The 26,405-nt window shown below is 40.0% G+C and overlaps 1 protein-coding gene across 5 annotated transcripts in view; it reads right to left on the bottom strand.

Moving 5' to 3' along the window:
- Nucleotides 1–26,405, bottom strand: part of GABRB2 (gamma-aminobutyric acid type A receptor subunit beta2) — a 150,424-nt gene that overhangs the window by 61,442 nt on the left and 62,577 nt on the right. For all 5 annotated transcript variants that reach the window (XM_060764966.2, XM_060764965.2, XM_060764967.2 and 2 more), the window contains exons 5-6: nt 23,876–24,096; nt 3,317–3,399 (exon numbers count right to left, since the gene is read on the bottom strand). In XM_060764966.2, the coding sequence (XP_060620949.1) occupies nt 3,317–3,399; nt 23,876–24,096 (304 nt within the window). The remainder of the gene's footprint in view (nt 1–3,316; nt 3,400–23,875; nt 24,097–26,405) is intronic.

The following is a 26,405-nucleotide window of genomic DNA, read 5'->3' as shown; positions in this document are numbered from 1 at the left end:
GGGAATCCTGTCTCTGGTTTGAGGAAGGGGGACCATCACCCTCAGGCAGTAAAATGAACCAACGGTGACTGATTAATGATTGATAAAAGAACATACCACAGGGTGAAAATAATTTATTTCAGTTACTCCCCAAATAATCTTCAGGGACACTTGAGGAATTTTTGGGTGGGATTGAAAGTAATGTTTTAAATGTTTTCAATTTTCTGTTAGTTTAAAACTGTTTAAATCTCAACTTTTGTATAAATTTATCTCTAGGTGCCTTTCCTATAATTTTCTGCCTTTGGCAAGCTGTCTTGCGTCTTAATCTAAAAAAAAGGTGGAATATAAATAAAAAGGTGGATGGGTATAACTAGCTACGAAGAACTACTGATGACTAAATGTAATCTAATTTAGCATTGATTTTTAATTTGGAATCTGATATGTTTGTGAGTGGTATCACCACTCACAAACATATTGGATTTCATTGAGGCTTTTAAAAAATGTGTACATATCATTGTACCCCTCAGTGCCAGGACTTAATTGAGACATATAAAATATAATTTACACATAGTAAATACCATCAAGTTACTATACTCCTAACTCAAGAATGGGAAACATAATGTTGGTGGAAAGGAAAAGAGATTTAAAGATGGGCTTAAAGGCAATCTTTAAAATTATGGCATAGACAGCAAGAACTGGGAAGCCATGGCCCTTAAGTGCTCTAACTGGAGGTCAGCTGTGACCAGCAATGCTGCAGAATTTGGAGAGATACGAATGGAGGGCGAAAGGGAGAAATGTGCCAAGAGGAAGGTGCATCAAGCCAACCCTGACCAGGACGCCCTTCCATTTGGAAACCAATGTCCTCACTGCAGGAGAACATGTGGTAGAAGTAAGGTTCTTCATTCATATCCCCCCTTTAAGGCTTGCATGGATCCTTCTTGTACCATGTGCAACTGTTTTAATTTAAATGAAGCAAACTTAAAAACAATATGGATTACAGAATGTCATTTGCGGGTCAAGAATAGGGCTCCACAGCCACCTACGGACCCAGTACTAAGACACTACACTTGGAGGACCATTATCCTCGGGCTACCATCAAGTCATTCCATTCTTAATTTTAAAAATCTGAAAAACAAAAAGAGGAATGCCTAAAGTAAGACTGTGCCATTCCATTTGTGGAGTCTAATTAGCCGGTTGGTCCACAAGACATAATTGGCATGGCTGCTGCTTCATTCCTTCAATTCATGATCCAGATGTTCAGTAACTGCTCCCTGCTGAAGGATGCAAATACTAAGGTGTAAATCTCCACTAATGTCATGATCACATACAAGAACAATCAATGCCAGCAAATTGAAAGCCAAGAATGCACAGCATATTTGTGCAGTTTTCAACCATGATTCACTGTGCAGGATGTCCTTCAGGAAAATCTGGCTGTGCAGAAACACACGTGGTGCATTTGCAGATAAAAAATAAAATCCATAAAAACCAGTGCTTCCTATACAAACCTTTGCCACAATTGTTGAGCAGATTAACTTCCTTTAGGAAGTCCATAGAATCCCATATGCGGTAATCACATGGAAGAAAAGTAACTTGAGGTACCATATATACTCATTTGTAAGTCTAGAAATTTTAGTTCAATAACCAACCTCAGACACCTGGTCAATACTGTACTGTACCTTAACTCTTATCAAAAAGGAACCATCCTCTTCTTTGAGTAGAGTTGCAAAAGACAAGAGTTTAGTCTATCCCAGGAAAAACTGATACAAGTGCCAACCCACTCTAATCTCTCCACTAAGGAGCTGCTTCTGACTGTTCTAATATCTGGGCAGGCAGGTCCCCTGAGGCAGGATTGGTGCTTTCCTCTCTCTGTGGAATCGCCCATAGTTTTGCTCCCAAACCCACCCTTAACTTATACATGAGGTTGACTTATACACGAGTCTATATGGCATATTGCATCCAAGATTACAACTGTAATTTTGCACAGGTGAGAAGTAGTTGTTGTACTCTTGGGAATGCTGTATAGTAGAAATACACAAATAGAGCAGAAGGAAAGTCCAGTGTGAAGGTGTTTGTGACATTCAGTATGGAGCACTGTATAAAACCTGAGCCTTTATTGAGCAAGGAAAAAACTCAAACTATTTTAATGAATTATTTTTATAAGATACTTCTGAAAAAGTGTGCAAGCACTGCTATGAGTATAGCTCCATATATCTCCACTAGCAAAATTACTTTTTATGGGTACATGTACATGCCTTCAAGTTAACTTAGGCAAGATTCAGTGGTGGTTTTATCAGTTCCTTCCTCCAAAATATAGCACATAGCAGTCTCCCAGCCAAGTACTAACCAGGGTTGAACCTGCTTAGCTTGCATGATCATTGGGGATCTGGAGCCTTTGGGACTGTTATATAACTGCTCTCTTTCATGCACAGTCAGCTGCAGAGCTCTGGTCAGTATACTGATGTTTCATAACATCTTTCATCTGCATGCAGTAAATATTTCTAATTTTGGGTACACATCATTTTCTTTGATTGCAGTATCATTTGGCTTTTAAATGAATGATATCATGACAGCCCCCCCCCCTCCTCCATAAGGACCTGTGATTCAGGGCCATGTGTGCACACAGTATGAGGTGTGACGTATTTACTCACCTTAACCAAGAGGAGCTGTTGGATCTGGAGCAACAGCAGGTTGGACATAAGCTGCTGGTTTTATATAAAGGGCAAAACACATACAGAGAACCCTTTAAGGCCATTCTGCACCCTTTCCTTCTGCAAAATGACTTCACCAAATTTAGCCAAGCAACTAAAGGTGTCAGTTAATTCACTGCATGCAATATTTACAAAGCTACAATAAATGTTTTATGCACTAGTAAAAAAAATGCAGCATCTACAGTGTAAACACTATAAGAGATCAAACACTATGAATCTTTACAAGATAAAAATCATAATTAAAATAAACACACACAATATTTACATAGCATTTGCAAAGGTATAATGCACACAACCGATTCAATGACAAATCTAAACCTTCATCTTAAAAAATGGAAACAAATAGCAATTCGGTTCTGTAGCAGATAAGGATAAAATTTGGCAATAATCCTCATACTCCTCACATAAAAATGCAAAAGGCATATTAGTTTTAAAACAAAAAAATGTCCAGCAAGCGTACAAAATAAATTTATCTTATCATCCTCCTGGAGAACTAAATTTGAATGGGTTTTTTTTTCTGAATGTATTTGAAAAAACCAAATGGCTTTGGGCAGAGATATAAGGAGAGTTGTAATGCGTGGGGGGAAGAGGTTTGAATGCACAGAAGGTGAGTTTTCAAAAGTACTTACAACTCTCTATCTCTAGAGTGCAGTTCTGTTCATCCAATGGATATCTTCGCAGGTCCATCATGCATGCTGCAGTTGTTGTAATTCTAGAAAGGAATACATACAAAGGTTTACATTTATAGATTTTGTTCAGTCTTCTGAAACTCTGGTAAAGCAACAGATATTGATGGTTGTTATACTAACCCTCACTTGTAAATGAACAGGAATGCTATCCATCGATTTGGCTGACATTAAAACAATCTGCACTTTTTTCATAATAATTTTTACATTATTGGATTTTTTTTGTAAGTCAGTGTAAAGTAATCTCACCTTACCAGTGCAAGCAATGCCAAACATGTCTGGTTAGTTGCTCATGTGGACAAATATAATTTGTCCACATGAACTGAAGCCTTCTTTACAGTGAGTTGACAGACTCAACTGTATTCTGATGAAATGCTCCTTCACAGGAAAAAAAACCCTCCCTCCTTGTAGAAAAGTCTGCATTTGGGGAAATAGCTGCTCATAAGCCTTCTCCCTGCCTTCTATTTTCATTGCTTCCTTTTATGCATATGAAACAGATCTACAAGTTGAAATGATACCATCCATGAACAGGTTTACCAGTTCACTTGATGACTCTGAAAACTAGGATTTACAGATATCCAAGAAGTATAATTGCTTTAACCATCACTGTTATGATTTGGACAATATTTCTTTGTAGAAAATATATGATGATAATTTTGGTGGCCCGATGCATAATCTTTGTGATTGTTTGTGTTGAACACAACTTTTGTGCAAATTCGCATGATATGTTAGCTGTATTTAACTAAATAAATATGCAAGATTCCAAATATTTTGCTGTGAAACACAAAACACAAAAAATAGAACACAAAAATGTCAAATTCCTTGAGCAAGAAACTGAAATACATTAGAACTGTTGATGTTGAAGTATTTTGTAAAGCGAGCACACATTCCAGACATGTATCTGCTCTTCACAAATATTCTGCAAGCAAGTTACATATCACACACTGCACACATTTTGTGACTATTTCTAACATATATTAGCAAATCTATTAGATATTGGTAGCAATACCTGTACTATCAAAATGCCTTTGTTGCCAAGTCTGAGGAAGGAACTGCCTTGAGGTATAATAAGGCAAAGAAATACTGTAGAAGATTACATCTGCATGCTTTAAATTAAAATTAAAATGAATTCTTTAAACCATATAATGATGCTTAGTAAATGTATCATCCTTGGCAGAATTTTGAAGTTTAGCAAAATTTCGAACCTATTTATTCATGTTAGATGCATATGCCACTTGGAAATGGAACACACAACATCAGCCAAACACAAATTATGTTTATATCTTATGTTCACAAAGTACTTTATGTTCTGAGATTCACAAACCATTAAGTATATAATCAGGCTTCCATATCCATGGATTCTGTATTCATAGATTCACTTATCCACAACTTGAACATATTACCTTCCCCGAAAGAAAGAAAAAATCCAAAAAGCAAACCTTTAATTTGTCATTTTATATAAGTTATCTCATTTGACCATACCTTTGTATATAATGGGATTTTACAATTCATGGAGTTTACTCTCTATGGAGGGTTCTGGAACCAACCCCCAGTGAATGCCAAGGGCTCACTGTATATTCAATATATAAAGAACTATCAGAATTCATATTGGAATTCTTGGGACATACATTGCAACACTTTTCTACAAAACAATATACCATGTTGTTGTTTTGTCAAGGGAAATGGTGTCTGGAAATGCTTAATGGAATGGACCTCGAAGCCTTGAAACAGCAGGAGATACAGCCCTCCAGTAAAAATAACTATACTGTTTTGTCCACTGAGACAGAGTAGCTGTAGATATATGCTATTCTAAGGTCACCGTTTTTTAAAAGGACACTGTACAGTTTAAGTACAACTTGAGTGCTTTGCATACATCCAGCTTATGTAGTCTTTGCCCTTCTGTACACGAGGTTCAAGACAGGAAGAAAGCTGAATCACATCAACAGTATGATTAAAAGTCAAGCTCAAATTCACCTTAGGAACAGAAATATGGGCCAAGTCTGAGGTCCAATGAGCTTGAGAAAAAGTCACAATTCATTTCAGGCAGAAAAAAACTTAACACATACTGCCTGCAAGCTGCCTGCAAGCTGAGATAATAGCAACAAAAATACAACCTTCAGTAGGAGAAAGAAGTTCTGCATTGCTTAAAGGCTTCAATGATGACCTAAATAATCGTATGATACCATTATTATACCATTATAATAAATGTCTTCAACATTGAGGCAGAAGGAATTAATGGGCATACAACCATTTTTATTACATATTTTAGGGAACGATGGCGAAAGTGGGCAATGATTCTGTAGTATGAGGTTGAAGGACTCTTGGTTATGGAAACACCATAAGCAAACAGCTCTAGAGAGAGTTAATACTGAACTGAGCTAGTTTTCATTTCTCCCAGAAGCTGTGATCCATTTTTGTGCTTAACCAGAGCATCTTTTTATTTCAGTAGAAATTTATAATAATAAATGCATTTTCTCCACAAAGACTGCTGTTCCTTTTCCACATCTCTAAACATGGAAGAAAACTGATAACGTGCCCACTAATTCCTTCTGCCTAAATGATTAAACTCTCTCTCTTTCAAACTCTCTCAAACACACAGATAACACTTCCCATTACCTTTGGGCAATGTTAAGAGAAGAGAAATTCACGATTTTCTCCACAGGAACATACAATACACCCACACCGAGCTCAAGGGAAAGCAAGACATACACATCAAAGAATAGGCTCAGGTTGCTAAATACCAATCTTGCTAATAATCCTTCAGTATAAATTTGTTTTCTGCACCTGGATGAATGCTTTTATTAGAATCTTTAACGGGACCTTCCATGCACAGTGACTAAGCACCAGTGACATGCATGTCTGAAATGGTTACGAAAGCTGTGCACTTGAAGATCTGCCCAGTGTTCACTTCTGCTTCTTGGAAGCAGGCCTATTTTGTGACAGTTGGAAAGGTTGGCAGCAACCCCAGTTATAATATATGGAAATGTGAGGACAAAGCTGCCTTGTGATTAATTTCTCTCCTGCATGAAAAGATCAGCACTGGGTTTTAGCAACAATATTTCCTACTTTTCTTTTCATTTGCTACCAGTTGTAAAATTGATTTAAAAATCTGTTTCTGTGTCTCTTTTGGAAATAGCTCCCTTCTCTTTCTTTGTACACTAAAACGAAGGAAAGTATTTGACAGACTTTAAGTTACAATGAACAGGGATGTTTGCAAAATACCCTACCTGAATTTCTCCTATGAATTTGGGATTCCAAATATATTCAGTCTTATTTGTTGAATGAAATCTCTGAGTATGAACAAGTCACAAAGGAAATTTCTCAGCACTTTTTTGGAGCTGCTGCCCATTTATTGGCCCATTTGTTGCTTTCCAACTAGCTCTGGATGTTTGTCCTCTCTCAGCCCATGGGAAAAAGGATGTTATAATGTGCATCCAGGTGACAAACCTCCTGTGAGAAACAGTGATTGCATGCTCAAGGCTATTCAGGAGGCTTCACATCAGTGTTGGGGTTTGAATTCATCTCTCCAGTACATTAAATAATCTGTCAACTTTATTCCACTGGCTTCATCCATGATAACGGAAAAATGGCGTTTAAGGCCTTCAAAAGCGTTACAAAGTTTGTTGCTAGAAAGTGAAAGGAAAGAGAACAAAAACGGCCTACACTTACATGTAGCAAAGCAGAACTAAGAGATCTATTAGGTAGTAAACTATGAACTTGATTTGAATGCTTCTACCCCAAAGCTACCCCTTTTCTTCTGTCATTGCCTGTTTAGTGGAATTGAATATTTACTTGCAAACAACCTGGAAAAAGAAAAGGAAATTTCTGTTCCTGTTTACTAGAGAAAATAGTTTTACATCTATATTTCATTTACTTCAGTGAAAGAGTAATAGCTACTAAAACTGGCGTTGGAGTCTCAATGGCTTATTGTGCTGGGGGACTTCAACATCCATGCCGAGGCCACCCTAACAGGAGCGGCTCAGGACTTCATGTCTTCCATGGCAACCATGGGGCTGTCCCAAATGGTATCTGGCCCTACTCACAGTGCAGGACACACTTTTGATTTGGTTTTCTGCCAGGGATGGGAGGACAGTGGTGGTATTGAGGAGTTATCTATTACTCCGTTGCCATGGACCGACCATCACCTGATCAGGTTTAGACTCACTGCACCCCATAACCTCTGCAGGGGTGGAGGACCCATTAAGAAGGTCTGCCCTAGGAGACTTATGGATCCGGATGGATTCCTGACGGGGATTTTCCTGCCACCTCGGTTGGTGATCCTGTTGATGCCCTGTTGTCCCTCTGGAAGATGACTAGGGCAATAGACACGATTGCTCCGGAACGTCCCCTCTCAAGTAGCTGAGCTAAACCAGCTCCTTGGTTCAATGAGGAGCTGGCAGTGATGAAGCGAAGGAAGAGGAGACTAGAGCGTGTGTGGCGTTCGGACCCAAGCGAGCCAAATCGAACACGGTTTGTTGCCCTTCTAAGGGCATATGGATTCCTGACGGGGATTTTCCTGCCACCTCGGTTGGTGATCCTGTTGATGCCCTGTTGTCCCTCTGGAAGATGACTAGGGCAATAGACACGATTGCTCCGGAACGTCCCCTCTCAAGTAGCTGAGCTAAACCAGCTCCTTGGTTCAATGAGGAGCTGGCAGTGATGAAGCGAAGGAAGAGGAGACTAGAGCGTGTGTGGCGTTCGGACCCAAGCGAGCCAAATCGAACACGGTTTGTTGCCCTTCTAAGGGCATATGCCGTGGCAATAAAGGCTGCAAAGAAATCTTTCTTTGCAGCCAATATTGGGTCCGCAAAGAACCATCCGGCTGAGTTGTTTCGAGTTGTCAGAGGCCTATTAAATCCCACCATTCCAGATGGGAACCCTGACAACTCGACGGCCCGCTGTGAAGCGTTTGCTCGGTTCTTTGCGGACAAAGTCGCTTTGATCCATTCTGGCCTGGACACCATGTTAACGGTGGTCTCTGAGGATGTAACACGAGCACCTGCTTGTCTGATTTTGATGGATTCATTTCAATTGGTGAAACCCGAGTATGTGGACAAGATACTTGGAGGAATGAGGCCTACCACATGCATCCTAGACCCCTGCCCATCCTGGCTTCTAAAGGAGGCCAGAGGGGGATTGGCCGAGTGGGTGAAGGTGGTGGTTAATGCCTCCCTTCGGGAAGGCAATATTCCAGCCAGCTTAAAACAAGCTGCAATAAAACCGCTGTTGAAAAAACCATCACTGGACCCCACTCAATTCATCAACTATCGGCCTGTTTCCAATATCCCCTTTTTGGGCAAATTCCTGGAATGTGTGGTGGCCTCACAACTCCAGGTATTCTTGGTAGACATGGATTATCTGCATCTGCCAAAGTCTGGCTTCAGGCCGGGACATGGTACTGAGACAGCCTTGGTCGCCTTAGTGGATGATCTTCGCCGGGAGCTAGACAGGGGGAGTGTGTCCCTGTTGGTTCTGCTGGACCTCTCAGCGGCCTTCGATACCGTCAACCACGGTATCCTTCTGGGACGCCTCGTGGGAATGGGCCTTGGTGGCACTGTTTTGCAGTGGCTCAGGTCCTTTCTAGAGGATCGTACCCAGAAGGTGTTGCTGGGGGACAACTGCTTGGCCTCACAACCATTGTCTTGTGGGGTCCCACAGGGTTCTATACTGTCCCCCATGTTGTTTAACATCTACATGAAGCCGCTGGGGGAGATCATCTGGAGTTTCGGGGTGCTGTGTTATCTGTACACAGATGATGTCCAACTCTGTTACTCCTTCCCACCTACTACTAAGGAGGCTGTTCAGGTCCTGAACCAGTGCTTGGCCGCTGTATCGGACTGGATGAGGGCTAACAAATTGAAACTGAATCCAGACAAGACAGAGGCACTCCTGGTCAGTTGAAAGGTCGAACAGGGCATAGGGTTACAGCCTGTGTTAGATGGGGTTAAACTCCCCCTGAAGACGCAGGTTCGCAGCTTGGGTGTGATCCTGGATTCATCGCATTTGCACAACTAAAACTTGTGCACCAGTTGCACCCGTACCTTGGGAAGTCTGACTTGGCCACGGTAGTCCATGCTCTGGTTACATCCCGCATAGATTACTGCAATGCCTTTGAAGACGGCCCGGAAGCTTCAAATGGTCCAGCGTGCGGCAGCCAGGTTGCTAACAGGACGGCGCTCAGGGAGCACACAACTCCTCTGTTGCATCAGCTCCACTGGCTGCCAGTTTGCTACCGGGCTCAATTCAAAGTGCTGGCTTTAGCCTATAAAGCCCTAAACGGTTCCGGCCCAGCCTACCTATCCGAACGCATCTCTTCCTACGAACCCTCCAGGAAGTTAAGATCATCTGAGGAGGCCCTGCTCTCGATCCCGTCTGCTTCGCAAGCACACTTGGCGGGGACGAGGGACAGAGCCTTCTCTGTGGTGGCCCCTCGGCTATGGAACTCCCTGCCTAGGGATATTAGATCAGCCCCCTCCCTCCTGACTTTTTGGAAGAAAGTAAAAACCTGGCTCTTCGAGCAAGCATTTGGAACCCCGGAATAGATAGTCAAGCTTGAGATGGAGAATGACCCAGGAACGGCCAAGACGATGAAACGGATGAGGAGTGGAATGAGAGGATATAGCTCTTTTAAAATTGTTATTGCACTGTCTTTTTTGTCTAAATGCACTTAATTGTTTTTGTTGTTGTATTGTATTGAGGGCATCGAATTTTGCCAATATGTAGACTGCCCTGAGTTGCCTGCGGGCTGATATGGGCAGGATATAAGTGATGTAAATAAATAAATAAATAAAACTGCAGTACTTTATTAAAATCTCAGATAGCACAAGGCTAAGGAGGTGATGCCCAATAGAAATCAAAATGCTTGCCTGAAATGAGCAATTGAATCACAACATAAAAGAAGATATGTGACCAGACTTGTTCATTCAATTGTATGTGCCCATCTATTTCTGCTGGTTATCCAAAAGCCAGAACGGGGATCCCATTTGGATGGACAACTCTTATTTTAAAAATGTCTTGTACTCCATATCACACACCCTGCAAGGAAGATGAATATCCAGAGACGCAGAAGTGGGACTAAGTTGCAATCGTGTGGAGCTGCCAGCCTTTCAGCATCTGTAACAGAAGACAGGTCCCTTGCCTTTTCCAATGGTCTACAATAGGCAGCACTCTTAATCTGAAAAACCAAGGCAGATCCAAAGGAAAGTGCAGGCCCAAACAATAAAATAAGCAAAGTATGGAAAAGTTTTTTAAAATATAGTTCTCAGTTGCTCATGAGAAACAGCCATTAGCAAACAGTAAGTATACATTTCTGCTTAAACTATTTTAATCTTTTCTTTACTTTGAAGATATGAATAGGTGATGTGTTTGCTTATTCAAATTATTACTCCCAGAGAGAAAACCACATATTTACAATGCTAGCTATCTATACATCTATTTTACTTCCTTATTCTGAAAGAAGCTATTTTTTTTTTAAAAAAACCCTTAAAACCCAGAATTGGTGAAAATTGACATCAAGAAAGAAAATGTAGCCAGCCTCCCACCAGGATACTCAAACTGATACATTTGTGGCCAGTATCCATCACATTGAAAATTAAGGCTCGCTACTGGATGTAATCCCAGGTAAAGTGCTGGTCAACAAACAAGAAAGAGTAAGACAACACACTAGTATTTAGAAAAACAAAGAGCTATAGAGTAATTACTTTTCATGAGACCCAGACATATCCACATAATGAAGCATTGTATATATTTGGTGTATTAACACGTCAACTGGCATCTTTACATAACTTGCACAAGAATTCATTAAAATGTTTCCTTAACAAGCCTTTTAACATTTCTGTTATAACAACAGCAACTTGTGGTGAAAAATATTGGCATACATTATTCCTGAACACTTCATTACCATTAATTAATAGTCTTCTGACGTTACTTTATATTCCTTTGCTTCATGCTCCACACAGTTTATTAACATTTCAGTGTAAAGCGTTCCTGCTTTGGAGAATGGATCTGTGTACATCACACCCTCATTGTCCTCACAGCACAACTCCATTTTTAAAATGGAGCAGGAAAGTACCTGATTTATCTATTACATGTCTCTCTATCTTTCTTGGTTTGTTTGTTGGTTGCAGTCCTGTCGTTACATACCATAATTGATTTCATTTTGTTTTGTCCTCACTATTTACAACACCACCTAACAAATCAGTGATATATACACAAAATGTAACTCAGGATGGCATTTCACACATCTGATAAAGTCCATGAAAACCTATATTCCAATAAATCTGTTCATTTTTAATAAGCCAAAGGATTCTTTGTTCCCTGGTCTTTTCCTGATCTTTCTTATCACAAAGACACTGAACACTGCGCTGGAAATCTTTCAGATCAAGATTTAGATTGTATTGAAATGAGATAAACTGATGAAGCTCAGAGGAAATTAAATGGGGTGAAACTGGCAAGAAATCTCAAGATGAGACAGACAAATCTTCTTGCTTAGCAGAAATAAATATGATACTCCAAAAGGAGATTTGATGTACTGTAAATAATCTTGGCTATATCTTGACATTGTTTTAGCATTCTTGTTTATAAAGAAAGGGATATTTTAGAAAAAAAATCTTGGTAACACTGGAAAAGGAAAACTTCCAGCATATCCATTTCTGGTATACTTTGTGCCTATATATCTAACTCCATTTGCTCAAAGCAAAAATTAATCATAGAGAAAAGGGTGGAACAGTGTACATCGGAACAAAAATATTTATTAAACTTTATGTTCTAAGATTTGTTAAATCAACAAGCAATTTCATTTCTCTTCCCCTTGGCTGCAGTTGGAGCTCAACTTTGAATGTAGCAGCTAGCAAGGAGTAGGTTTTGGATGCTGTTAGTAAATAACTCGAGTACCAGCTACAATAGGACACTAAGGTAACTCTATGTTATGAATTTCTGTCATAACATAGTCAATAGCAGACTTCAGGCCTGTGTGAATGTAAGCATGCACAAACACACACACAGAGTGTGATTTCTGGCATTGTTCCAGATGCTGGCAGGAAAATGCAGTTTACATTGAGTCATACTTTATATTTAGATCAACTAATAATCAAAGTATCATTTCTTATTATAATGTGGAGAAGAAAAAAATGGTGAACTACTGAATGAAGGAGTTTCCTGAGCAAAGTGATATATTGACAGAAGATGAGAACAGTCATGTAGCTCAACATTTAACTTAATATCTTCACACCATTACTGACAAAACATTAATATAATACAATTCTAGATGAGCAAAACATAAAACAACAGCAATAAAATATCATCTATATGAGTAGTATTCTACTCCTTTTTCTGAACCACCCCCATTCAACATTTAGCTGCTGCAGCTGCAACATTCAGAAGTTAGTGAACAGCAGGGAAAATGGAGAAATGGCCCCATAGCCAGATGCACACTGCTTAATTGTTTGCTCAGTCCTCTGCAGCAGCAGTTCTCAAAATATGCTCCATGGGGCCTGTTGGCTCCACAAAGCATACCGAGGGGCTCAGCAGATTCTCCCTCCCCCCTCCAAGTTCTCCCTCCTCTTTCCTGCTCCTGCCCCTCCCTGCCTCCAAAAGCATTTCCACCACCCTCTCCTTTAATGTCAAAAGTCTTTTTCCTGCATGACAGAAGGGGGTTGAACTGGATGGCCACTGGGGTTTTTGCTGCTGCTGCTGCTGCTGTTGTTGTTGTTATTATTATTATTATTACAAAGGTTGGGTTGGGGGTTGGGGGTGCTTTGATTGTGCTTTTCCTGCATGGCAGAAAGGGGTTGGACTGCATGGAATTTCAGCATTCAAGTTTATAAAGAATTGAATTATTATGATCATTCATCTTTAACAATGGATAAAACTGCTTGGATGGAATTGGAGACTGGCTTTTGGGGGTTTGGCAAGGGCAGAGGTACCAAAGGCCAATTCTCTTTCCTGTGATCCCCTGCAGGCAACTCCGTGTCAAGTGTTTGAGCTCAATCTAAGTTTTTCCCAAAATAGTGACTAGTTTCAGCTTCAGTTACCATTTTGAATAGGACTCTAACAAAATAGAGGTATTTGGGAGTTTTGGGGGTTCTGGAGTATTTTCTGAATGAGGTTGGGAGTGTTTTGCAAGCTCTGGAAAGCACGTGTCTTTTTAGGGCAAAACACAATAAAAAACCGTGCTCCAACTTTTGGTTTAAAATGAGGCCAGAGACTTTGGGGAATTTGTGGGGTACTCCAGATGATGAAGAAGTATCACAAAGGGGCTGCATATAGTCACAGGATGACAACACCTTTTTTTACACATACTGAGGGAATAGGTGATTTCTGCAACTGAGATTGTGTGACTATACACACAAAACCCCCAAAATTTACAAAACAGCCCATTGCCACATTAGACTGCACTGTAAAAATAATATCCCTGCAGAGTAGAAGTGCATGATCTATGAATGGCCATTCAAATTTTTTTCTATACATTTCAAGAGTGTGTTATAAACACCCAACACTGATATACTGGATATAATCTCAGAATAGTAACTCTAATTTCCACCTTTGCTACATATTCAAAGATAAAAATACAAAAATGAGATCCACACACTGATGATTTTGAGTGAAATACAAGTGAGGATAGTCAGTTTAAGATTTGAGGAAGATAAGAGTGGAACAAAAGATTCTGATGGAAAGGCTGCATTGAAAGGATAGAGCACTTTCAAAGCCTGTATTACTGATCTAATAATTATAGTCTGAATTATCTTTCTGAAACATTAGTAAATAAAAAGGAAAGGTTAAGTGCAAGCAATCAGTCTTATTCCTTCCTCTAAGAAAGAGAGAGCTTGAGACCATGCACTTAGCCCTTGTCTTTCTTTCTTTTTTGTTTATTAATGTCTCAACAAATAAATGCGTCACCATAAAATTCCAGCACAGACATAATGTTTATATTACATTTTCACTCCAATGATTAAGTATTATTTTGTTACTCTCTTATTTAGATTTATGCCCTGCTTCAGTCAGAAATTACTGAGCAATCTGTATCCAGGAAATCTAAACACAATATAAAGGAACACTAATATTTATTTCCTTTGATGTGCTTTTAGACACTGGATCCTAACACTATCAATCAATGTGCAATCTCTTTACTGGATTTTTTTGTTTTGTTTTCATAATGAGGGAAGACACAGCCAGCATGATATATTAGTTTGGGTGCTGGACTAGAATTCCAGGAGATCAAAGTTTGATCTTTGCTCAGCTTCTGGGTGGGCTTGGGCAAGTCACACAGTCTCAGTCTCAGGGGAAGGCAATGGAGAACCTTCTCTGAACAAACCTTGTCATTGAAAACATGTGATAGGTCTGCCTTAGCCTCTACCAAAATACCCTAGGTGAACCAAATCCCACCTGATCTTGGAAGCTAAGCCAGCTCAGACATAGTTATAACTTGGATGAAAGACTGCCAATGCATATCAAGTGCTGCAGGCTATATTTCAGATGAAGGAACTAGCAAAACCACCTCTCAGTATTGTGATGCTGAGTCAACAGGAGTCTTGAAGGCACATGAGGGTAGATTTGCTTTAGGGTCACTCTAAGTCATAAATGACTTGAAGGCAAACAGCAAGAAAGAAAGAAAGAAAGAAAGAAAGAAAGAAAGAAAGAAAGAAAGAAAGATCCCACCTAAAATATTGTGAAAGAGGCACAACTATTCAGCACACAGCTTGGCTGAAAGCATTTTGACCTCAGGAGCAAAGTTCCGTATGTATAAGTCTAATTGGCTTATCCGTGGATCAATGTGAGAAGAGTACATTTACATTTATCAAAAAGAACCATCCCCTTCACTAAGTAGAGTGGCAGAAGGTGGAAATTTAGCCCATCCTGAGAGAACCTAAAATATGCACCACCACAGCACCTCTTCTGGCCTTTTTGAATGCATGATTGGGAAAATGGAGGTACCACCTCCTGCCCACCCAATGTGATGTTTGTTGAGGCCTGTGAAACCTCTGAGGATGAGGCTGGGGATTTTGTCGTTGAGCCTGGTGTTTCTGTGGGGGAAAGTGTTTTTTGGGATGATGGGAATGTTATGGGTAGATCTGTTTTGTGGAAATAGGCAGTAGTTCTCATGAGAATCAGTCAGAGATTGACTCTGAAAGGAATGTGGAGGAGATAGGAGGATATCACTATTTTTACAGATCAGATGGGATAGTGTGAAACAGAGACAAATCCAGTGTTCCCAGAGACTGAAAGATAAGCAAAGGGAACCCAGGTATGAGAAAGAGTGATGTCATGGGCCAGAGAGAGTATTCTTAAGGAATTGGAGTCAATGTTCAGTGGGGAGATCAACGTTGGATTTCTTGTGTCAGGTTGCCTGTATTGGGAGCTCCGAGTTAGGAGTTCTGTTCTTGGGGCTGTATCTTGTTTTCCTGTTTAAGTTCCATGCCTCTCGTTTCAAGCTTTTGGGATTATACTCAAGTTTAAATATCAAGCATTTGGACTGGGTTGGTTTTCCCCTGATAGTCCAGTCGTGTTCGACTCTGGGGGTTGGTGCTCATCTCTCTTTCTAAGCCGAAGAGCTGGTGTTGTCCATAGACATCTCCAAGGTCATGTGGCCGGCATGACTGCATGTGGTGCTCTTACCTTCCCACCAGAGTGGTACCTATTGATTTACTCACGTTTGCATGTTTTCGAACTGCTAGGTTGACAGAAGCTGGGGCTGACAGCGGAAGCTCACACCGCTTCCTGGATTTGAACCTGCAACCTTTCGATCCACAAGTTTAGCAATTCAGTGGTTTAACCCACTTTGCCACCAGGGGCTCCCTGCTTTTGGATTATGGTGATGTTCATGCTTTCAAGCCTTTGGATATAATTCTAGTTTAAGTGCAACAGCTCTTAGATTACAGTTTCTTGCTTTTGTCTTAAGTGATTTTTGGAATTCCTTTCAGAGTTAGTCATTGCTTTTGTTAAGCTTCTGGAAATCTAACTCATTAATGTATTTTGAAACTGTTTGCAATAAACTTACTATTCTTGTTCATCTGTGTGGTGTTTGGGTGAAAAAAAGGATAAAGTTGGCATCTGGGCTGCAACAATGTTGCTTTCCGCTCTCCTTGCAATAACCCTTGACTTATTGATGAGGCTGACTGATATATGAGTATAAACAGCATGTTATTCTATGAATAAAAATTGAAATGAAAAATATGGTTTTACCCTTTTGAAAAAAAAAGTCAGTTTCCTTTCCTTGCCTCTTACCCAAAGAATTATAAGCCCCTTGCTACTATGTATAACACGCAAAGAACCCTTTGCCTTTTAGCTGTAAAGGTTCAGTCCCATAAGCCCAAGCACATTCTGCTCATAGTATGAAGCCCTTCCTGAGTAGCCTAATCCATCAATTCTTTCCTTCTACAATTTTAATTCTTGTCTTGATAATTCCACCAACTGGCTGCATTTACAGAATAGTGTCCCCTAACATAATCCTTTCAATTATCATGAATGTGAGACATCACACTAAAATCTGGCTGAAATGTAGCTCCCAACTGGTACTAGGAGTGCCAATTCTTGCAATAAACAAAATGTACACAATACCTTTTATTCCTCTGGCTTTTACAGCTCAATAAAACCACGCCATGTCTTTAGTATTATAGTACTATTACTGCTTTTATAGTTTTCACCTAAATTTGTGTTTCAAATATGTCTGGGGAGTAATACCAATTTAACTAAACATTCATGAACTTCACTCAGAAATGTGAGGAGAAATGATGTCATGAATCCTTCCCTTCCCATTTCTCCGAATCATCTCATCTATTATTCAATGCATGTAGTTAAAGTAAATTCTACTTAACTCAATGGGACTTACCTTTAATGAGACACACATAAAGGTAAGGTAAAGGTTTCCCCTTGACATTAAGTTTAGTTGTGTTTGACTCTGGGGGGTGGTGATCATCTCCATTACTAAGCCAAACAGCCAGTGTTGTCTGTAGACACCTCCAAGGTCATGTGGCTGGAATGACTACGAGGAATGCTGTTACCTTCCTGCTGAAGTTGTACTTATTGATCTATTCACATTTGCATGTTTTTGGACTGCTAGGTTGGCAGAAGCTGTGACTAACAGTGGGAGCTCACCCCACTCCCTGGATTTGAACCACCAACTTTTAGGTCAGCAAGTTGAGCAGCTCAGAGGTTTAACCCACTGTGCCGCATATATGATTGCACTGTTAATCTCTGATTCGCATACACACCCCAACTGGCCTTTTAAGCCTCTGGGGTCTAATTTCAAATATGGCAGTCAAACATTTAAAGTGTTTTCATGTTCAGGTTTAAAAACAGAACCACAGAAGTCAATCTGGGTGGGGAAATGGCTGAGAAATAATGTCTGTCAATGCAGAACCTATCAGGTTTAAATATATTATTTTCTTGGTGCTTTCATTGTTTGATGTCTGTAGTCTCTCATTATGTCTTGATATTAAATACCTTTGTGTTATGAAGGGGGAGGGGCTTAACATTCTCAGTCAGGGAGATACTTTTCTGGTTTCTCTGACCAATGTACAACCCCAGGATTCCACAGGATGGAACAATTACAAGTGGAGTAATAGCAGTATAATTATGTAGTGTGAATTGGCCCTTGATTGTATTATCTACTATTTTTGAGCTAACTCCACTAATTTTAGCTGTCCTACATTTAATTCACAGTAGTGGTTCTCAACCTTTTATCCTCCAGATAGCCTCAGAAAGTGATGAGCTTTCATTATATAGAAGTTTTGAAACATAGGTTTAATGGTCACAAGTCGGAGATGCTTTAGCTACTGAATTACCAGGCTATGTGACCTTTGGGATTCCTTCCAGTTCTATCATTTTTGGCATAAACCTAATGCACACACTTGCCGCTTTAAGTGGTGCTAGGGAGCATCCTTTGGTCGCAAGTGCTTCCTCCAGCATAGGATTAAAAGAATAAGAGAGCCACTTCCATGTTTAGCAAGAGCATTAAGAGGCTGTGTGGTCCACCATGACTCCTTACCTCCAACCTGGATTGGTCTCTCCATCCGGTTGGCTGCTGCCCACCTTGGGCCTTTATACTACAGCTGTACTGGAAATAGCTCACAGTGCAAAAGTCTTTTTCATGAAGATAATAAGAAGACTTATAGGATGTCTATGTGTTTGCTCTGCACTTTGATTCCGGTGGTCATCCCACTTTATAGAACCCATGTGCATGCAGGATATCTGCTTTGGAAGAGTCTTAACAAAACTGTCACATTATTCAACCCTTTCAACTATAAAATATGTGACTGTGCAGTTCTAATTAGTGCTTGGAACACTTCATATGAAGTCATGAATTTGCTCCAAGAAATTCCACATGTAATGTGCTCTAACACTATGTACTTTATTTTAATTACAGAAATTAGCTGAAATAAACATTTACAAATGCACTAAATCACTGTAAGGACATCCTCTGGTATAAAACAACAGAACACAAGGATAAGAACAATATATCTACCTATTCCATCTTTCCAACTAGCAGAGCTGAGCAGGGCTTTCACCAATGTAACTACTTAAGATTTGACCGGATACGGTATATTAAACATAACATACATATATATTTAAAATGATCAGCACTCCTTTTCCAATAATGGCTAACCTAAACAAACCATCTAGTCTAAACTGGCTTTTTTCTAGGTTTCTTGGGAAACCTCTTTCAGTCATGGCATTTCATAGATATCTATAGAGCATTTTCTTCTTTCCAAGACCCCGAAGGATGGTTAGGATCAAGACTAATCAGTGGTAAAAGTCCTGACAAATGGTCTTTCCCTGTCTGTGGCAGGGCAGTTGTTCTTTTGAAGATTCACAGGGATGGATAGTATTGGTTTTGCTTAAGTACAGCCAATAATGATACTGTCTACTATATGCTACTTTATGGGAGTTGTAGGCCAAAACACCTGGGGACCCACAAGTTGAGAACCACTAGTTTAAATGGAAAATTATTTCTAAGTTTCTCTTTTATTCTTCTTCCATGTTTAACCTTGAAACTGCTTCAAATTCTCTAATAAATCACTGATGGGCCATGGAATAGCTTTCCTGCAGCATCCTAAATTTCAGATTTTTTAAAAAAAATTAAATTTACTAATTGAACGAGTTACTACAGTGACAGTCTTTTTTGCAGATACAGTAGGCAGAAAATGACAACAAAGTATAATCATTTAGGGAGAAGTATTAGGCTAGAGGTAATGGAACAGCTCCAACACAAATTTTACAGTGTCCAGAAGACAGCAACTTTGTAGTTCAATAAAAAGGGTCATACAAAGATGTTTCACATTTCTGTGTCTTCCAGCAAATGTTACTATGGAAAATTGACTATTACTTATTGCTGGTTTTCTTCCCAGTAAACTGTAAGTCATACAACAGTGAGGCAGGGCTGAAGAGAGATGAGAAACGTTTGCATGCGAACAAACAAGCTGACAGTTGATGCCATATGGACTCCCAAAGCACTGGTTCCCAAAGGAAAGATTTTTTCCCTTAAATGTCCCAAATCATATTGACTGCTTGCCCACAATTCCCATTGGCTTTCTTGTCATGAACATATTTTGAAAAAAAAAAACCCAGAAAGGAGAGAGTATAAATGAGAGCAAAGTTTCTTGGAAAGCTAATCTACAAGAAAGGAGATTCCATCTGAACATGAGGAAGAACTTCCTGAGTGTGAGAGCCATTCAGCAGTGGAACTCTCTGCCCCGGAGTGTAGTGGAGGCTCCTTCTTTGGAAGCTTTTAAACAGGGGCTGGATGGCCATCTGTCAGGGATGATTTGAATGCAATATTCCTGCTTCTTGGCAGGGGGTTGGACTGGATGGCCCATGAGGTCTCTTCCAACTCTTTGATTCTTTGATTCTATGATTCTATGAAATGAGCAGAAGTGTGATGCTGTTGCTATGCCGGTTTGTCCACCTCTGCCCACCCTACTTCCTTCCAGGGCACACCACAATTAACACCAGAGGACTGTTTGCAAGGACAATGTGTTGCAAACAGGATTGCAGGTATGGAGAAGGCCTTTCCTAACTTTACCCATTTAGCAGGATTCCAGACTTTGTGTCAGAATTTTAGCTGGACTCGTTACTAAAGAGAAGTCTCTTAAGGGACACCTCTAGACTTTCTGTCTTTATTTGGGTGATTATGGATGCAATCCAATTGTGTAATTCAAATCTTAGTATAGCCAAAGTTTTGAACCATGACCTAGATCTACACTGCTATATAATGAACCATGGCTCCCAAGATGCATTTTTACAGACCTTGCAGCCCCCTTCCCCAAATTCTCAATACAAAGCAAGGTGAAATAAAGACATTGGCCAAATTTAGTAGCATGAAAAACTGATAATGTGGCTTTTCACCAACGTTCAGTACCAAATCATGACTATCTTATCCAGGCAAATTTAATGGTTGGCAAAATGGAAGCATTATGTCTGTCTGACTGCACTTTTTATGGAGGAACCATGTTTGCAAGGAGCTACTGCAAGGAACAGCAGATCGCCCTCAGATGATCCTTTTATATTACTCAGTGCATACAAGTAGTTTTAAAAGGATGATAACAGAGCTTAAAACCATCAGATCCTGTCTGTTCTTGGTTAGTACTTGGAGGGAAACAACCAACAAATACCAGGTGCTATAGGATATATTTCAGAGGAAGGAACCTGCAAAATTACATCTGAGTATTTCTTGCCAAAAAGAATCCCATAACATTCATAGGAAATATGTTAAACTCAGGGCCCTTCTACACAGCCCTATATCCAAGAATATCAAGGCAGAAAATCCCACATTATCTGAGTGTGGACTCAGATAACCCAGTTCAAAGCAGATATTGTGTGATTTTCTGCCTTGATATTCTGGGATATAAGGCTGTGTGGAAGGGCCCCCAATCGCTTCATGGTGGTGGCTGATATGTTAAAACAAAGAGTGTGCAAGAATCCTCATCTTACTCAGGCTAGAGCTACACTGCCCTATTTCAGAATGCAGTTTAACTTCATTGAACTGGATTATATGGCAATGTAGACCCATATAATCCAGTTCAATGCAGTTAAGCCACATTCTGAACCTGCATTATAAAGCAGTGTAGATCCAGTCTCAGTTCTATCCATAATCCATCCCCTTTCTGCATCTTTTCAGGAGCCTCTGCAACTGATTTAGGTGAAAAGTAAGACAACACATTACTTTTCGGTGTGAACAGGAAAGAATGGAACAATGGACTCAACAGCATACTTTCAGGACCCATCTACACTGCCATTTAAAATGCAGATTATCTGCTTTGTACTTGATTATATTGGTCTACACTGTCATACAATCCAGTTCAAAGCAGATAATCTGGATTTTATGTGGTAGTGTACATGGGGCCTCAGGCCCCTTCTACACTGCCAGATAATCTAGGTTATCAAAACAGAAAATCCACATTATCTGTTTTGAACTGGATTATCATAAGTCTACACTGCCATATCATTCATTTCAAAGCAGATAATCTAGATTTAATACAGCAGTGTAGACCGGGCCCCAGGCCCTTTCCACAGAGCTGTATAAATCTACACTGAACTGGATTATATGGTAGTGTGGACTCTTCCCAGCTAAGGGAATCCAATTCTCTATTGATGGGAATACAGTTTCATATGTAAGTTTATCCCACAAACAAACAAGTTTTAAAATTCCATTGATGTAAGAAATCACTTCCAAACTCGGCCCTGGATCCACTCCTGCTTTGCTAATTTAAAGACTAGACTTTTAAAATAATGTTTGGGAAATATAATGCTTTCTTACATCACAGAAGGATTCTGAACTGAATTTCTATGGTTCTTTCAGTGGTACCGGAGAACAACTGTGCTTATATTTAGAAGCTATGCTTTATTATTTTCTTTTGGATACTGCATCAATAATGACAATGGAGAACAGCAATCAATTATCTGATTTCACTGTTCTTTCATATTAGGCTCCTCAATTCTTTGTCTCCTGCTGCCTTAAAATGATGGGTTAGGAAAAAATGCCTACTTTCCTTCTTCTTCTAAGACAAAGAACAGGTTGCTGCCTACACAAATTCAGCTTCCATAAAATGCGCTAAAGTTCATGGAGGCCAAAAGAATGATCTAAATGAATCATCATTTAGAACATGTCACAACTCCATGGAAACCAGAATCAGCCTGTCTTTCTGCAATGATTAATATCACCCAAAAATGGGCATCTTTCTCTTTCCACAAGGGAAGAAGTTTCTATAGTTAGGTAGCTGAACTTCAGAATTTAACATGAAGTTATTTTTTGACGGAACTAGGAATTTTACTGCAAAAACATGCCTAGCGATCTAGATTGTTGTTTCTCCAGTCTAAAGTGGTATGAAAGATTCTTAAGAGATAAACAATCAATGTGTGGCAGGGATGGAGCTCTTCCCTAAAGGTTTCCTCTGATTTTTTCTATTGTTCCAGAGATGTTGCTAACAGGAAAAAGCAAAGGACAAGTTGCAAGGAGGCTGGTAAAGCTGAAGCATTTCCGTTCCTATCTCTACCCTTCCTATGGCCAGATCTACACTGCTCTATATCCCAGCATCTGATCCCAGATTATTTGGCAGAAAGGCCAAAAGTTGGCATCTCATTTCCTATCTCTACCCTCTTAGCATCTCACGCAGTACCTGGGTTGTAAACATTTTAAGGACAATGGGAGATGAATGCTGCAGTGCAGTTAAAAAGTCAAGGTGCTAAACCACCTTGACTTTAATGTTTTACTTTACAGTTAGACAAACACATGAGGTGTAATCACATGATGTTTCTAAGGATATCTTCAGAATAAAATCGACGAACTTGCTTACATTTAAATAATCTAACTTTGCAAAAAGAAATATACCATTTGGTAGAGCTTTCACTTTTTACAATTTACGGTTTCCTTATCAACTGCTATAGTTCATTGCCCATTTACCTAGGCATATGTCTGATTGAACTCTGTGAGACTTACTTCTAAGTGAACATAAACAGAGAGTGACTTTGGTGTAGCAGTTTGAATGTTGGACCAGGATTTGAATTCCATTGGCTACCTATTGTGAATAATGTATTCTCAGCCTCAGAGAAAGGCAAAGGCCAGTCCCCTCTGAACAAATGTTGCCATGATAATCTTGGATAGGTCTACCTTAGGGTAGACCTTCTACAGTGCCATATAAAATCCAGATTATCTGCTTTGAACTGGATTATATAGCAATATAGATTCATATTATCCAGTTCAAAGCAGATAATGTGGATTATCAGTGGAGGAGGGCCATAATTGGAAAGAACTCGAAGCCACACCATATTAACAAACATAAACAACACTGAAGTCTATTACATACAACCCCAGCTAACATGCATCCCTGAAACTTCTCTCTTCTTCCTATGATGTTTTTATCTATAAAAAGCTTATCATTTTTAAAGCTCTACAACAGATAAATGAATCCATATCAAACAGAAAAGAAGCAATTGAAGGCATGAAACGGAAGGGGGAAATATATATATCTTATGTTTATAGATAGGTTACTTGAAATGCTTGGTGCTGACCTGAGGCCATAGAGAACTGTCCCATCTGGATGTAAACGAATCATCCTGTTCTTCACAGTGACACCATGTACAAATGACTTCTTATCATTCAGGAAGTAGGTATCAGGCACCCAAAGCTGATCTGCTACTCTATTGTCCAGTGTAAGATTTAAAGGTATTACGTTATACGAAAGCCTCTTATCCCTCCATGCTTGCTGAAAGTACATTGTCAAGGTATAGTCCTGAAATGATAGAAAAGAGAGAGGAAAAATAGGTTGAAATCAGTTTTACCATTCCTTGTGTTATTTGTGGTATGCAAAGCAAATCAGCTACTATCTATCTCTGTCCAATACGTATTGCACTCCAGTTTAAACATACAGGTCGAGAATTAATTATTTAGAATTCCAAAATCTGAAATACTCCGAAATTGTTCATGGCTGATATAGTGACACCTTTGCTTTCTGATGATTTGTTGTACACAAACTTTGTTTTATGCATCAAAATATTCCCTTCAGGCTATGTGTATATGGTGTGTATGAAACATACATGAATGTAATGTTTAGACTTGGATACCATCTCCAAGATATCTCACAGTACAAGCATCCCCAAATCTGGGAGGGGGGAATCCACAATACTTGTGGTCACAAAAAAATTGGTTAACGGATATTCAATCTATACTTCTCTTTTAAATATTTGAGTTAAAGCCACAGTGCTGAGCAACACGATAACAATCTCTAACATTTTGTACTCCTCCCTAATAAAGACGAAAATATTGCACTAACCTAATATTGAATAACAGTGCAATATGTATTTGTTGGTCTTCATTAATATCATATTTGGTATGACCTGCATTATTTTAAAAAGTAAGCCTTGGGGATGCAATTATACCTCCCCTTTCCCAGATACAGACAATCCTGCCCTGAGTCCCCTACGGGGTGAGAAGGGTGGAATATGAATACTGTAAATAAATAATAAATAAATAATCCTTTATTTTTGTCAAGAATTTAAAAATATTCAGAATAAAATTATTTATTAAAATTTATATCTCCAATTGTTTGTGTCTCAAAAATACTATCTGATTTTGAATAAATTATACTGTTTGTGACTCACTGTGTGTTTCAAGAGAACGAAAGATTCTCTTGGTCAGACATAATTTATTAAGCAAATTGTCACAATCCTAGAATCATAGCATTACAGAATCATTCTGACTGAATATAAAACTATACTTTGCACTATCAAGGAAAGAGCCTATTAACAAGAATGCAGAAAACAGGAAAGAAGGTCTTGTTCAAAACAGAAACAGGAAAGAAAACAGGAAAGAAGGTCTTCTTGTTCAAATGAGGTATCTCTATAAAGGTTTTTCTTGGTCCATTGAAAACCCAGTTAAACAACCAAAGTGTTATTTTTTGGAAACCCCCTCGATGGACTGTCACCTTGTCGTGGTGAGGGGGCTTGCGTGTTCCGATGAACCTGTAGGCACAGCAACTGGAGTCGTGCACTCCCAGGAGTGGCTGCGGGGGAGGTCCCAGACCAAGAACAGTCCGAAGACCCAAAGACCTCAACGGCGGAGCAGGCGGAGGATAACATGGCACATGTTACAACGGCTGCGAAGGCGGAAGAAGGCTGCAACAGACTGAGAAGCCATGGTCATTGTGTTAAACTACATCACCAGTGGAACCTCATCTGTGAAGACTGTGTGTTGTTCAGTTGTGCACTGACCTCCACACATTAAAAAAACCCACACACAGGCGTCTTCCAAAGAAAATAAAAACCAACCAACCAAAGTCCCATGGCGATCAGCGAGTGGCGACGGGGGCAGGACTGTGAAATCTGGAAGCCCCTAGTCACAGACTGGCACATGGGGGGTGGGTACGGACTCAGTCGTTCTACCTCAAGGTCCGAGGCAGTTGAGTAGTTCGGCAGCTGTATCCGCGACTGAGCAGCCCTATTGAGGACCCACTCTGCTCACCCCACACGGGGAGGGGGCTAGAAAAGGTGCCCTAAACATAGTCTGCCTCACTTATCCCTGACTGGACTGCCGCGTCCAGTGGGGTCACCATCCTGCGGCCAAAAAAGAAAAATGAACTTCGGTACGTGGAACGTACGGACTCTGATGGACAACAGTGACAGTGAACGCCCCGAACGCAGAACTGCCATCATCGCAAGGGAGCTGGGACGCTTCAACATCGACATAGCAGCCCTTCAGGAGACCCGGAGAGCAGGAGAGGGACAGCTGAAGGAAGAAAAAGGAGGCTACACCTTCTTCTGGAAGGGACTGCCCGAAAAAGACCAAAGAATGCACGGAGTTGGCTTTGCCATCAGGAATGATCTGGTGAAACATCTGTCCGAAGCACCCACTGGCATCAACGAACGACTCTCAACCCTCCGAACTGATCTTGCCAAAAACCAACGGGCAACCATCATAAGTGCCTATGCACCAACACTAGACGCTGATGAAGACATCAAGGAGAAATTCTACTGTCAGCTGGACAACGTCCTATCGGGGATACCTAAGGAGGACAAAATCATTCTCCTGGGGGACTTCAATGCA

This window comes from Anolis sagrei, chromosome 2, assembly GCF_037176765.1.
Source record: "Anolis sagrei isolate rAnoSag1 chromosome 2, rAnoSag1.mat, whole genome shotgun sequence".
In the NCBI taxonomy this organism is placed as follows: domain Eukaryota; kingdom Metazoa; phylum Chordata; class Lepidosauria; order Squamata; family Dactyloidae; genus Anolis; species Anolis sagrei.
Note: the sequence above shows the minus strand (reverse complement) of the source record. Positions and strands in the feature narration are given on the sequence as shown.